General features: G+C 48.0%; 1 protein-coding gene across 1 annotated transcript in view; it reads left to right on the top strand.

The window, feature by feature from the left end:
- The first annotated feature begins 4,315 nt into the window (after positions 1-4,315).
- The window catches only part of Hsd17b2 (hydroxysteroid 17-beta dehydrogenase 2), a 55,822-nt gene continuing 44,432 nt past the window's right edge, over positions 4,316-15,705 (top strand). The window contains exon 1 of the mRNA XM_036188861.1: positions 4,316-4,580. Coding sequence (XP_036044754.1) covers positions 4,316-4,580 — 265 coding nt within the window. The remainder of the gene's footprint in view (positions 4,581-15,705) is intronic.

The raw sequence follows: 15,705 nt of genomic DNA on the forward strand, positions 1-15,705 counted from the left end.
TGACTGTGGATACCACGTGACCGGCTGTCTCATGCTCCTGCCGCCATGCCTTCCCCGCCATGATGGACTGCACCCTCAGACTCTGTGCCAAATAGATCTCTCCTTCCCTCCTTTAGTCTGGTCAGTTATTTTGTTACAACAATGAGAAAAGCAACAGCTACAGTAAACTGTCACCTCCAGAAAGTATCTTCTGAAAGGCTTCTCCACCCTCAGGAGGTCACAGCACATTGACCCAGGGACATTGTTCATAAGAATGACTCGGAAACAACTGTCCCTTCTCCGTGGGAAGCTGGGCAAGAGCTTGCCAGATAGAGGACACTAACCATGCAAGGATGGCCTTGAGGGCAGTTTCAGGTCAAAATGACGGTGACACACTAGAAGACAAGATGTCACAGTTGAGAAGGGAAGTCCTTGCTGAGAGGTTGGGCGATTCTCAGATAGGCAAAGACTTTGAAGGTCCTAACTGAAAAGATTCTGCAGTCAGAATGACATGAGCTAGGTTTTTGTCTGGAAACTCTGAAATTTTACATGTGGCTGAGTTGGTTAAAGGCCTTCCTTTCTACCCCACTGTTGGGGCTAGGGGGAATGTGAACAGCAAAGGAAAAATACCAGCGCAAATAATGCTCACAGCAGACAGATAGAGTTTGTCCTTGACCTCAGGAATCACACGCTAGTGGGAAAAACAGAAAAGCCTTTCTAAGAATAAATGAACAAATCCAGAATTGTGAACTGAGCTAATGTGAGACAGAGGGAATGGATTTGGGTGGGGTGTGAGCAGACAACACTCAAGCTGACAATGGGAAGGGGTGACAAGGGAAAAGCCAGGTGACAGGCATGAGAAGAGGCTGGTAAGGACATCACTGCTCCCCAGTGGGAAGGACTGAGGGGAGGTGAGTGCCCACCCATAACAGGGAGCAAAGTGACTTCACTTTATGACCGTACCCCAGTGTCCGGCACGGTGTAAGAATTAGGTCTTTCAGTCTACTCTGGTGACCAGCCTAGCAAATAACCTAGCTGTCATCATAGAGCCTTTGTCCAGTGACAGATGGAGGCAGATACAGAGATCCACGGCCAGGCACCAGGCTGAGCTCCAGGAATCCAATTGATGTGAGAGAGGAGAGATAGTGTAGGCGAGGGACGTCGAGATCATGATGGAAGGACATGCAGAGACACACTAGTGGAAGCCCATGAACTGTGGACTGATGGCTATGGAGCCCCAATGGGACTAGACTAGGCCCTCTGGATATGGAAGACAGTTGTTTGGCTAGAACTGTTTGGGGGGCACCCAGGCAGGGGGATTGGGATCTGTCCCTGGTCTATGGGCAGGCTTCTGGAATCTGGTGCCTGTGGTGTGACACCTTGCACAGCCTTGGTGTAGTGGGAAGGGGCTTGGACCTGCCTAGGCTCAGTGTGCTGGGCTCTGTTGACTTCCCATGGGAGACCTCGATTTGGGGGATGTGGAGATGTGGGGGTGTTGGGTGGCTTGGGAAAGAGGGCTGGAGATGGGAGGAGGGAGGAGGAGAGGTCTGTGGATAGTATGTGGAGTGAGTAGAAAATTTCTTAATAAAGAAAAATGAAAAAAATAAATAAAAAATAAAATGGAAAAAAAGAATTAGGTCTTTTGCTTTTCAAAACAGCCCCATGGAGGAGAACAAGGCCCCACCCCCACTTTACTGAGGCGGAAAGAGAGTCCAGAATGAAAGGCAACTTGCCCAAAGCCCCATAGCTAGTAAGTGGTAGGCCATTGCACAGCACCTTTCCATCTTAGCTTGGGGAACATCTACGCTTGAATTTCTGTGTTTCACAGAGACAGCTTTCCTCCACCTGTGTGGGCTGCCTGGAAAAGAGTCTCCTGGTCTCAGGTGAGCATGAGCTTGTCAGGAAAACCACACAAGCGTGTTTGGTCCATTCCTGATAGAGAAGCCACAGTGTCAAGGTCCCCAGCAAAGAGCCAAAGCTATTCCTGGATGCCCACCTGGGAAACCATTTATCTACTGTTTGGAACAGAACCCTCCTGGTCCTGTGAGAAGTTCCCCCACCCACCAAATGTCTGTCTGCACAGTCAGCACCAGGATGGGATGGGGTCTGGGGAAGGAGAGAAGAAATGTTGGGGCCAGTCAAGAATTCCACAGCCTCTCCACCCTAAACTTCCCAGTCCAGAGCCAGCAATGGCTCTCTACCTCAGGCATCCATGAGGCTGGGTGGTGGAGATAACTTACCACCACCCCACATGGGTCTGTTGACTTCCACCGTGGTCCCACAGCACAGTGTAGCTCACAGATTCCTGCTTCTTAGCCTGTCTCCGCTGGGTCTTGAGCCAGCCTGTGTCCCACCTCATTCTCCCTTTACAGCTGCATTGACCCCAGGGAAACTCTCCCAAGGTGCATCTGAGCTGGAAGCTGCAATCTCTGGCTCCCCATCTAAGGCTCCACCCATCTTCTTGCAGGCTGAGCTGCTGGGTTCAGTCCTGAGCAAGCCCTACCTCCCTCTGCATCCACACTGCCAGGCCCCTCCCACCACTCCCCACCCTCCAACACCTTTGCTCTAGAACCAACTCTAGGACAAAGTCCGTATTCTGTGGGGCACCGTGTTCTACCATACTTTCTGCCTCTTGTTCTCTTTCTATTTAAACATGCAGTTCTGCAGCCTTTCTCAGGCCCTGCCTAGGGTTCCAGGAGGGACACACTGTTATTTGACAGCTGGAGAGACAGAAGGGAGGGAATGGAAGTTCCCCAGCCAAGATCACCTCATCCTTAACAACCGTGGGCACTGGAATTGGGTTTAACTATGAGCATCTGAACTCAAAGTAAGAACTCATCTCTCCCCAATTTTCCCTTTATCAGAATTCTGCATCCCTCCTAGGTCGATGCTAGCAACCGTCCAACCCAGTGGGAGCTCCCCTTGACTATCAGTATTGTGACTGGTGATGGTGGTGGTGGTAGTGGTGTGTGTGTTTGTGTGTGTGTGTGTGTGTGTGTGTGTGTGTGTGTGTGTGTGTGTGCACTTGTGTGTAGGTGTGTGTGCACATGGTGTATTGTACCTGGGTGCATATGCATAGGACTGAGGTATCACTCCAGTCCTTACAGGACGGCTCTTGGGCTGCTGAGTCACAGGTGTATGGATCCAGAGTCCATGCTCTTGGACACATGCAGCCTCTCCCAGCCTGAATTTTCTTGTTTACTAGCTAAGTCTGACAAAGGATTGTGTAAGTTGCAAGCCAAGCAAAAGGGAGGGAGGAACCAGTCCACGAGGGGCTGCTTTTCTGTTTGACCTAAAGCAGACAGTGGCTGGTTCACCAGGTAGCGCTCAGGGATCAGCCTGCTTGACGCCACTGCTGCATTTAGGCTGCTGTTTCTTGAGCTCTCTAGTCTCGGTTGGATTGCCTCTCTTGTTATTGCTACATGAGTAGAAACATCCCAAGGACAACGTATTTGGAGACGAGTCCTGCTCTCCAGAACAGAACTTTGGACAGAGTAGAATGAATCAGTACTGAGTATAGTATGAGTCTCAGGAAAGCGTTGATGACTGTTCCCGGTTCTGCTGTCTTCTTTTTTTTCCAGAGCTGAGGACCGAACCCAGGGCCTTGCACTTGCTAGGCAAGCACTCTACCACTGAGCTAAATCCCCAACCCCCTGCTGTCTCCCTGGTACAACTTCCCTCTGGCAAGATACAGGTACCTTCCATCTCCCACTAAGGAGTCTCTCCCTTTTAGTCCACTGAACCCTTAGCCTGTCTCAGTTGGCAATAATCCTCCAGATGTGGACCAAATCAGGGATGCTCTCTTCTTAGACTTCACCGTCTAAGCTTCATTGACTACCTGAGTGAGCGCGTGTGCTATACACACACACACACACACACACACACACACACACACACACAGAGAGAGAGAGAGAGAGAGAGAGACATGGACACACGGAGACACTCGGAGTTAGCAAAAAGGACTCAATCAACATGGAGAGGCACATCCAAAGGAGATTATCCTCTTGTAATTCTCATTCTGTCAATCATTACCCAAACAATCATCTTTCAAGTCGGAAGGTCATAAAAGGCTTAAATTAAGAGTTTGTGTGTGTTGAGGGCATCAGGGGAATGAGCAGATGGGGTGGGTCTGGTATTTGTATCTCAGTACACAGTTCAAATGACCTCCTGGGAGTAGTTTTCCCTTATCATGACATTTCACAGGTTCACTCCAAAGGTGCGGGGGCTGTCGTCCCCCTCCTCTCTCGCCTCTCCCTTCATATAAGCCAGGCTGCCTCCAGCTAGCTTTTGCACACGCACTACTCACTGGCCCAGAGCAAGTGAAGGCCAGTGGAGAATGAGCCTGTTTTTCTCTGAGTCAGCGTGGCTCAGCTTGGCTGCCACCGCAGTGCTGGGGGGCATGCTGCTCTGCAGATCCAAGAGGCCAGGGCAGCTGTGGAGCCAGGTGCTGTGCCTCGCTGGCCTCTGGGGAGGTGCTTGTCTGCTCGGCCTGTCCCTCCTCTGCAGCTTGCTCCTCTTGTTACTGTCCTGCTTCCTCCTGTATACGTGTTCATCGGATCAAGAATTGTTGCCCGTGGATCAAAAGGCCGTGTTGGTGACAGGTGAGTGGTCAGCGTTCCTGTGATCGTCACGTGGAGCAGGATCCGACCCTCTGCCTCGGTGGGATGTTGTCAGATCGGGCAGAATGTAAAATACTTAGCGTGAATGACAGACAGCACACACCCAAGTGGCTTTTCACTGTGTTTTTCTTGGTGTCCTTTCATTTGGAAGTGCCTTGGAAGGAGTTGGTGGTAAAAGGGAGGGTGACAGTTGGTCAGGGGCATCTGTCTATACAAGGAGTTTGTTACTTTCCTAGGCACAAATATGAATGAGTCAAAAAACGGCATCATTTCACGAGTGTCATTGTACCAGGAAACACCCCACAGACTTCTCCAGGCTTAGGCGGGATTCTGTTCAGAGCTGAAGATTCGTCTAGGCTCCAGGCCTGGTCACCTCCCTACAAATGTAAAGAAGGTGGCCTGGCCTGCTCCAGCACAGTGCTGTATGTCCAGGGACTCCACTGCACTCAGGGCCTTTGCAGTTTGCTCCGCTGCTGTCGCGAACCACGGACCTCGAGTCCTGCTCGAAATTTTTCTCTGCAAGTGTCTTTAGTGTGTTAGTGCTTCTTAATTAGATTGAGCTGGCAGTGTGTGCCCAAATCTAGTTGCTCCTTACCTGAGCTGCCAACTTCTGGCTCACTCGTTTTGTGTGTTATTCCACCGTAAGTGTGAGGCCAAATTAGATTCCTTTGAGTTGTAAAACGGGTTTGTTTGGTGGCCAAGTTGGAGCTTGGAAAGGGCTATAATTAGAATTCCCCAAAGTTATCCTAACCCAGAAAGGCCTGGAAAGAAGAGGAAAAGCAGAGGAATCTTGTGAGGAGGTGGTCACCCCTGCATTGGGAGGTCATCACTTCTGGCTGTGGACCCTGGGTGTGGTTGGGAGAAAAATCACAGGTTTGACAATCCACTGAGAAACAGACTCTAAGGTTTTCATCTCTTTTTCTATTTTCACCTTTTACCTTAAACCCAGTCACAAAACTCTTTCTTCATTTGAGCACTGTTTGGTTCTTGCTGGGGTGTGGGGGTACAGGAGATGTTTAAAAGTGAACAGTGCTGTCAATAAGTGGAATATTCACCTGGGTGGTGCCTGGTATCACCTGGAAGCCTGCTTCTGGGAAACTGGGGTTCACGTGAATCTTCAGATGGCTGATGGTTGGGAAGAAGGAGACAGAGCGAATCATGGGTGGAGTCTGTACAGAAGCAACCACCCAAGAATTCTGGAATCATACTAGGTCAAACGTAGCTGTTGTGTTTCCCAGGTGCATGAAAGAATACAGAACCTTGCAGTACAATGGAGATGTTTCTGTCTCTGTCTCTCTGTCTGCCTGTCTCTGTCTCTCTCTGAAGATCAGAGGTTGATCTTGGGTGTCTTCATCAGTTACTCTCCATCTTAGCTTTTGAGACAGGTCTTTCACTGAATCTGGATCTTACCGGTTGGCTGGTCTGGCTTGCAAGCAAGGCCCAGGGAGCCTCTTGCTTTTGCCTCCACAGTGAGGGGATGATAGCATTTCCTACCATGACTAGCTTTTTACGTGGGTGCTGGGGATTTGAACTCAGGTTCTCATGCTTACATAAGTTTTTTACCCACTGAGCTATCCCCAGCCTCAGCAAAAACAGTTATGGCATCCTGCCAGTCATGGAAGCTCCTGGAAGTGCAGACGCTCTGGGAGATCAATCCAAGGTTTAACACTTCTGGGGTTTACCTATGAGAGGGGGTGACTCCAGCAAAAACCTAAGGTAGATGAGAAAAATAGCAATCTACTCCCACATACCTGTTTGTCTTGTTAACCCCTAAATCAAGTAAGCAACACAAGCCCCGTGACTAACCCCGGAGAGAATTTCTTTGGAACTTCTCTTTACCAAGCAGGTAAATACTACAGATATCCAAGAGGCACCACAATGTCATTTTCTGTCATTTGTGCAATGAAGGCACAAGTTTGGTATTATTCCTGGGAAAGTTCAAGATCTTCACTAATGGAAAAATTTGGGCCTGGGGTTAGAGTTCAGGGGTAGAGGAACTTGTTTTGCTTGTGCTAAGGTCCAGAGTTCAAACCTTAGCACCACAAACAAATACAAAGCACAAACACAAAACAAACACCCCCCCAAAAAAACAAAAAATCAACCAACCAACCAACCAACCAACCAAAAAAGCAAAACCCACCAAAACTAAAAGCTTCAAAACACAATTGACAAAGTTAAAATGAGTTTGTGACAGCACTTGAACTCATTGAATTTTTAAAAAAGATTTATTTTTATTTTTAGCTATATGTGCATGTTGGGGGTATGTGCACTTGGAGACCAGAGTGGGTGTCAGAGCCCCTGGATCTGGAGTTATAAGTGGTTGTGACCAGATGTGGGCTGTGGGAACTGAACTCCAGTCCTCTGGCAGAGCATCAAGTACTCTAACTTTCAACCCATCTCTCCAGCCCTAAATTTTTAAAATTACGTGTGTGTGTGTGTGTGTGTGTGTGTGTGTGTGTGTGTGTGTGTGTACCGAAGCACACATGCTGAGATCAGTGAGCAGCTTTGGGAGTCTATCATCTCCCGCTGTGTAGGTTCAGGGGCTTGAACCCAGGTTTCTAGGCTTGTTGGCAAACACCTACTTGTTGAACCATCTCACTGGCCTCAAACAACCTACAAACTCCAACCAACAAACAAAGCAAGAAGATTCCCTGGGTTTAAAATCACTGTTTCAGGCAGCCTTGAATTGTAGTGGGGGTAGGCCAGAGGAAGGAAAGCGACAGTATGTGAACTCCCAGGCATTATTCCTTTATCAGAAAACACTCTTCAAGAAGTGACTGGCACCTGGCAGTGGTGGCACATGCCTTTAATCCCAGCATTCGGGAGGCAGAGCCAAGCAGATCTCTGTGAGTTCAAGGCCAGCCTGGTCTACAGGGTGAGTTTCAGGAAAGGTGCAAAGCTACACAGAGAAATCCTGTCTCGATAAACCAAAAAAAAAAAAAAAAAAAGTGACTGAAGGGGTGGTGGTGGAGGCTGCAGAGACAGCTCCATATACCAAGAAGAGTTCCTGCAGAGGACCTCCCTTTGATCCCATGTGGAGTGCCTCACAACTGCCTGTAACTCCAGCTTCAGGGCATGTTGGCATCCATTTTTGGATTCCACAGTCACTTGAATGCACACACACAAACCCACACACTTATGCATAATTAAAAATAATACAAATAAGCCGGGCAGTGGTGGCGCACGCCTTTAATCCCAGCACTTGGGAGGCAGAGCCAGGCGGATCTCTGTGAGTTTGAGGCCAGCCTGGGCTACAGAATGAGTTCCAGGAAAGGCGCAAAGCTACACAGAGAACCCAGTCTCAATAAATAAATAAATAAATAAATAAATAAATAAATAAACAAACCAAAAAACAAAACAAAACAAAACAACGTCAACAACAACAACAAAAAAAACTACAAAAAGAGCTGGGAATGTAGCCAAGGCTCGAGCTTCAATTCCTAGGACTAAAAACGGAAGAGGTAAGCAGGGACTCTTTATAGAGAGATGACACTAAATAGATCACTTGAGTTTCTACTTAATTTTGGTCCTAAGTGTAAGACAATTACAAACTCAGCTTTGGAAGAATATCTTCTCCGTCTTTGAGTCCCTCTCTTCACTTCATTTCACTGTGATATTCAAAGCTGCTTTGCCTCTGAAGTAATCTCGTTATAGTAAGCATGCATAGAATGTTTGAATGTGTTTGCCTCTAAGGTATCCTGAAACGATAATGGTCATGTGAGTTTTTAAATGACTGTAAAATTAATGAAGAGCAGGTCAGTGTGGTTGCAAAAACATCTCAAGCACCCAAAGATGGAAAAGACATTTGAAACCAGAAAGCTCATGGCTGGGTCCAGCATCTGCTTCACTTGAGGCTGGGATTCTAAGAGGAAAACCCGGAGGCAAGGTTTAGGAAGGTTTCCAAGAAACAAAGCAGAAAGGGAAAGGGTCAGGCCAAATGATGAAATCCTCTGAGGGTCACTTCTGCTTGGTCACCCTGGACAGATGTGAGTCACGTCAGAGCGGCCCAGACTAGGTATCAGGGAGCTGCAATCTATGACATCATCACACTGTCAATCATTAGACAAGGATAGTACTGTCCCCGACCACTTAGCTTCTGAGCACTTCTGGCTCCAGTGGTCACTAGTGGTGACTCTAACACCCTGAGGACAGCCCCTCAGACTTGGGGTGGCAGTGTACCATGAACCCATGTGCCCACACAAATGACCAAGGGCTCCGGGAACGTCTGTCAAGAGCCTGTTTTAGACCATATGTCTTTGGGCCTCTGCAGCTTTTGAACTTCTGTTGTCCTACTGTAGACTGGCAATATTGTTTAGCCCCTGAAGTGTATGCTCACAGGTGGGGGTAATGGGGGTCAGGGAGAGTGACAGAACTGTGCACTAGGCTGGGCAGAGAAGCAGGTCTGAGGCAGAAGATTTAGAAAGGCATGCAATCCTCCCTCTTCTTAATCCTTGACCTTGGACCTACTTGGGCTTGGGGTCCCCCCTCCACTCCTCAAATGAGGCTCTGTCAACTTGATTCTCAGATCCTCTGGGCTTGGCGGCAGAAGCTCAGGCAACTTTGATTTCCACCCTCCTGGCTCTTCCCAGTCAGACACGCCTTTCTCACCCATCGTGACTGTTCCCGGCTGATTCTGTGTCTGAATCTTGGATGCTTTAAAATCTAGTGAACAGACATGGCTGCACCAGACGGTGGCTAGGAGATGAGCGTAGCAGTCAACACCAGAAGGGTGCCCATGGTGTTCTGCAGCCCACCGTGGGGTGGGGGAGGGGAGCTGGGGAAAGCTTGACAAGGGCAGAGAGTCCTTAAGAATCCCAAGAGGCTTTCTACAGCCTTCTAAACTGCTTTGCTAAGTAGCTCCATACAGCTTGTTTTATTAGATATTTTCAAACTGAAATTTTCAAAACTTGACACAACACAGGATGTCCAGGAAGAGAAGTGGATTCGCTTAAGCAAAGATCTTTATTTTATGATCCACATGCAGGGTTCCAAGCATGGTGACGTCTTCTAGGAGTCACTGAATAGTCCAGTGGAGGGTCTGAAAGTTGAATGCTCCTGGTGTCATCTTGGAATTGGGGCTCTTTTGAATTTAACGATAGATTATTAAGAGGTAAGATGCTGACTAAAGAGAGAACAAAAGTCTATGCCAGAGCTTTCTGAGTTCTTTCGTGTGTGTGTCACTGGGAATTGAACCCAGGGCATCATGCTAGAGAAGAACTCTAGCCTTGAGCCACACCTCTAAGTCCGAATGACAAGTTTACTAGGCATTATAGCTAGGTGGTTTTTATTTGTATTTTTATTTTTTTACGGGAGTGGGGAGTCGTCTCAGAACAAAATCTGCCTAATTCACTGTAAGCTGCCTGAAGGCAGGACAAAGGACTCTTGTGTCTGTGCCAGCCTTCTCAGACCCAATACAATGACAGTGAGGGTAAATGAATGGCCCTGCACTGGTGAAATGTCCCCCTCCCTTTTGTGAAAGCATCGCCCAGTTTGACCACTTGCTTAGGTACTTATCCACGGGTTCTTTTTGCTGGGGTCACTTGTACAGAAAGGGCAGTGTGACACAGCTTAACTCTTGGAGGTACCATTGTTCTGTGGTGATCTAATCGTCAGCATGTTCCAGACAAGACTTTGTGTGGGCTTGGTCGTAAGCACGCTCTTACTTACCCAGGCTGAGACACAAATAGACACTCCTTTGTCCCCCACCAGGCTCTGAAGATGCCCTGCATGGTGGCTGGGGCATTCCTAATGTCCCGAGTGTGGATTCTTCTTTCGTCCCTGCCAGCCACCTTTTCCTTCCAGCTGTGGTTGCCTCTGTGTCCCAGGAGGACTCTGCATTTTTGCGTGTTTCCTACTTCTCTGCCCCTCGACTCTCTGAGGTAATCTCTGTGGCTCTGTCCTTTATCCTCTAATCTTCCCGGATTCTCTACCACAAAGTGAAGCCTCATCAGGCTATGTCCTCAACGTGTAGCCTGGTCAAGCTACAGCTCTGTGCACCTAAGATGCTGTGTCTTCGGAAGTCACATGACCTAATTACGATTCTGTGATCACCCTCTAAGCACAGGGTCGGACATCATAACAGCCACATTTCTTTGAGTGACGTCTTTCTGTTCCCTTCTATCATTTCTCTACAGTTTCCAGAATCTTCTCCACTCTGTCCCATTTCCTCCAACCTATTCCTTTGAGAAGTCAATTCAGAATTCTCAGTTTGTGCCCTCTTTGAAAGGAACCATAAGAACAGAATGAGATGAAACCACACAGGATCAGTGCAAGAGTCTCCACACACTGGAAGCTGTCATTTTGTTTGGTGGGATCCACCCATAGCCTTTCTTCCTGATGACTGAGCAGTGATGAGGAGCCAGACAGGCAGGTGGATTAAGATGTCAGCCTTGTTCCTGATCGGAGCATTGGAGGACATCTTTATGGTGTGTGGCGTTAATGGCGTGCCCAGTGAAAGCAGGGTGGAAACATCACAGGTTTTGCTCATAGGGTGGGGCTTAGTCTGGCCAGCTAGGAGGTCACTAGCCAGAGAGGAGTGCTTCTCCATGGCCCTCTATGATCCTGAGTTTCCTCCTCAGCCCTAATTGTTTTCTCTTTGTGACCCTTTTAGTTCTCTGCTAAAGAGGAAAACAAATTGCACCACGTAAATCACTCACATCCAGTTCTTTCTGTCAACTCACGAGCCGTTACTTTGCTCCACTTCCCGGAGACAGGAGAGGGAGGAGCCAGAGAGCAGCTAAGAGTGTCACAATCATTTATGTCCCCCACATTGCAGAGAATACCAGTGGGGAAGAAGATTCCCCTTCACTTCAGGTTCAGGAAGCTGATGGAGGACAACTTGGGTAAGAAAAACCCAGTGAGGTCTGACTGTTAACACAGTGGAAACAGTGGTGGGCATAGCTTCTCCCCACCCCCCCACATTCAAACCTTGACTGGTAAGACACACACTATGTTAATGGAGATTGCCACTCCCCGTGGGCTCTTAAGCAATCCGCTTCACCTGTTTGAGTTAATTTTTCTTGTGTGGGAACTGGGATTGCTTTCTCTTCTACAGATTAAGCAGTTATGAACATACATTGCCAACTAGTATAGATTAGACGATTCATAACATAAGAGCACCCTGCCCTCTTCCTAAGCTTCTGCAGCCCAGTCAAGCTCTTGACCAAGGAGGGCGAAGTGCTGCCATAGGAGCTTGGCTGGTTCACTCATTAACACTGCTTCCATATTGGCTCCATTCACTGTTGCCCCGATCCTTTAATCCCCTGCGTCCTGGCCGTTCCTTGGCCAACAAGCTCTCTTTCTATAGCTAACTTGTTTCTTCAGTTCTTGGGGATTTTACTTATAGGCTTTTCTTACATGTCCGGGGTTTAGACCCATGGCTTAGTGCTGCATCTGCCTTTGGCTGTTTTCTTTTTAAGCCCTGGTTCATTCAAAAGCTCATGAATGATCAGAGTTATATGCAACAGCCAGCATGGAGGGGAGAATGAATGAGCTGAGTCAGACCTCTGGTTTCCATCCACGCACCAAGAAGACTCTCAGGAGACACCTGCTTCAGTGAAACACAAGGGAAGAAGGCCCAGGGTAAAGCTAATGCATCCTGGACAACACGGACGTGTGGAGAACACTACGGGGAAAGGAAGACAGCAAATTCACTCCAGAGATCAGGCTGCAAAGAAGACATTTGGGGAAAGGGAGACATTTTGGAGGTGGTGATTTGGACCCCCAAAGGAAGGACCTGAGTATGCCAAAAGGATGGAGAAAATGGATGGAGCAGAAGATGACGTGGGCTTCTCTGCCTTTGCTCTACTTGGCTCAGAGTGCAAAGCTATGGCTTAGTAGGGATGTCTACTTACAAAATGTGTCTTCACTCATTCATAGTTATAACACATTCTCAGAGAATGCCATCATAGGAAATCAGACAAGATGAAGGATGGTAAGGTAATGAGAGAGAGAGAGAGAGAGAGAGAGAGAGACAGAGAGAGAGAGAGAGACAGAGACAGAGAGACAGAGAGAGAGAGACAGAGACAGAGAGACAGAGAGACAGAGACAGAGAGACAGAGAGAGAAACAGACAGAGACAGAGAGACAGGCACAGGCACAGACACAGAGACACAGAGAACAAGAACATCAGCTATTCTCTGGGCTGAGAGAGGTAGTAGCCTCTTGCTCTCACTATGCTCTTCCTGCCAAGGTCAGTTAGAGCATTCCTGGTTTGCTCATTCACCACGTGTAGCAACATTCTCAGAGTATTGGCTTGTTCCTATCTTCCCTTTGAGCACCTGTTGTGGACCTGGGGAAGTTTGGCTCCCAAGGGAATGTTTGGTAATGTGTGGTTAGAGCTGTGAAGCATGGGGGCATGTCACATCTAGTGATAAGACTGGACCACTGTCAGAACCTCCTACAGTGGCACGGCATGGTCCGCATCACAAAGAACAATGTGATATTATTATCAATAGCTTTGAGGTTGAAACACTTTGGCCTACAATATGAGCTTTGTAGACCAGGGCCACGGCATGCACATGGATCCTGGTATCCCCAGGAGCCAAGAATAAAGTAGTGCCATGATATGGGCACCCACATGTAACAAAGAAAGCTGAATCCAACTAACCTCAAAGAATAGACTCTGAGACAGCTTCTGCTTTGAGTACTCTGTGGTGCAGGGCACTAGAAGGTTTGGAAAGAGAGTTCACAAGTTGAGTGTGGTGGCTCATGCCCATCATCCCGTCACACCAGAGGCTGAGGCAGGAGGATTGCTTGCAGTCTGAAGTCAGCCTGAATTAGAGTAGTTAAGGCAGTATGGGTTGCAGACTAAGATTCTGTATAAAGGAAGGAAGAAGGAAGGAAGGAAGGAAGAGAGAAGAGAAAAAAGAAAGGAAGAAGAAAAGTAAGGGAGAAGAGAAAAAAAAGGAAGGAAGGAAGGAAAGGAAGGAAGGAAAAAAGGAAGGAAGGAAGAAAAGAGGAAGGAAGAGAGGAGAAAGAAAGAAGGGAGGAAGGAAGGAAGGAGGAAGGAGGAAGGAAATAAATAGAAGACAGAAAGAAGGCAGGATGAAGCCGTGGGGGCTTCATTAAAGATGCCATTGCTACAAACAAGAAAGTCTGAGAATGGAAGCCCTGGGTTGCAGGTGATACCAGAGCAGCTCAGTGTTTTGACAGAATTCAGCCAAGAGCTGAAGCAGGACACAGAATTAAACAGTCTTAAAACAAGAATGGCTCCTCTGAAATCACATAGACATGAGCTTCTCAGCCCATTTCTGGTCTGTGGATGTAATGTGACTGGTGGCTTCAAGCTCCTGCTGCCCTGACATCATCATGATAGACTGTGTCCAGGAACCAGGAGCCACCGTCAACCCTTCCTCCTCTAACTCGCTTTTGCTGAGGTATTTTGTCACAGCATATCAGTAACTTTCCTGTTGCTATGGTAAAATGCCATGACCAAAAGCAGCTTCTGGAAGGTTAGTGTCCATCCTGGTGGGAGGGTGTGGCAGCAGGCGGGAGAGCTCACACCTCAACACAAGCAGAAGCAGAGTGCAAACTGCAAGTAGGGGGAGGTTTTGAACCCTCAAAGCTTGCCCCCAGTGGTGTACTGCCACCAGCAAGGCCATACTTCCCAAACCTCCCCAAACAGCACTGCCAACTGTGGACCAGATATTCAAATACCAGGGCCTATGGGGGATTCCAGTGACCACGCAGATCAACAGGGAAAGAAACTAAGACACCACTCCCTCATGGGGGCTTTTGATTATGGTTCCCTATACAGGGAGTCTTGCCACCCAGTTACCTTCAGTCCCTGTTGCTTGTTTATTCCTGTGTTGTAACCAGCACCCCCAGAATGCATCTGGGGTTCACCTTTCGTTTTCTACCTCCATTGCTTTTGGTTTAGTCCGCCCTCCCCACCCCCACACTCTCTGTTGATCTTTAGAATCCCACGGTCGCCTCTTTAGCAGGTCCTTTGTAGACCACCAACCGTGTCCACTATCAACAAGTGTCCAAGAGCAGAAGCCTCCTTTAGCTTGCACTTCCTTTGTGCCTTTGACTTGGGTTTGCCGTTGCCAAGGGCAGCCTCGTTGTCTTGGGGCCCCTGGGCACTAAGCAGTGTAGACCGCTCCCTACACCTCCAGTGTTTCCTCATCCCTTGGAGTGCTGCCTTCCTCACTTTCTTATCTTCTTCAAAATCAGGCTTTCTCAACCTTGGCATTATGACTGTTTGGAGCTGGAAAATGTTTCTCGCCTGAAGCTGTTCACAGCATCCTTCCCTTGGACTTGCCAGGGACCAGGAGCTCCCTACTCCCTAGTGGAGAAGGCCAAAACTTCTCCAGATAATGCACCATGTCTTCAGATTGTTGCCAGTTGAGACCTAATGGCTTAAGGGTCACCTTGAACATGCGTCCTTTGGTCTCTGGGTGTCAAGCCTCTTGCTTTTAATCTTTCCATACACATCCTGTTTGTCATGGTTGTAGGACATCACTCAACTTTGAAATAACATAATGGACGACTAGGAAGTGCCAGTGGCCCAGACCTCATGACGACCTTAGCTACTTCATTCTGTTCTGTAAGGACAACATTGGCCACACCTCCCATTCTCATGTCATTTCTGTTGCTATGGTAAAACACGCTGACCAAAAGAGACTTAGGGGAGGAAAGGGTTTATTTGGCTTAAAGTTCAGGTCACTATCACTCACCAAGGTCACAGTCCATCACTGAAGAAAGTCAAGGCAAGAATTCCAGTCAGAATCTTGAATCAGAAACCATGGATGAACTCTCCTTGTTTGCTTTCTCCCTGACTCACTCAGGCTTCCATTCACCTAGCTTCCTTATAGAGTTCAGAACCACCTGCTCAGGGAACGATGCTGCTCACAGTGGGCTGGGTACTCTTAGATTAATTAACAGTCAAGACAATCCCAAACAGCCCCACCTGATAAGGATGGTTATTCAACAGAGACTTTTCATGGAAATGATTCTAGAATGTGTCAAGTTGGCAGTTAATATTATTTAAGACACTTCCTGACACATGGTAGGTACTTGAAACTGGGCATTGAATTAACACAGACAGACATAGACAAATGTCCTGGCACATAGAGACATCTGAGTGGTCAGGAACATCTACCAGG

This window comes from Onychomys torridus, chromosome 5, assembly GCF_903995425.1.
Source record: "Onychomys torridus chromosome 5, mOncTor1.1, whole genome shotgun sequence".
In the NCBI taxonomy this organism is placed as follows: Eukaryota; Metazoa; Chordata; class Mammalia; order Rodentia; family Cricetidae; genus Onychomys; species Onychomys torridus.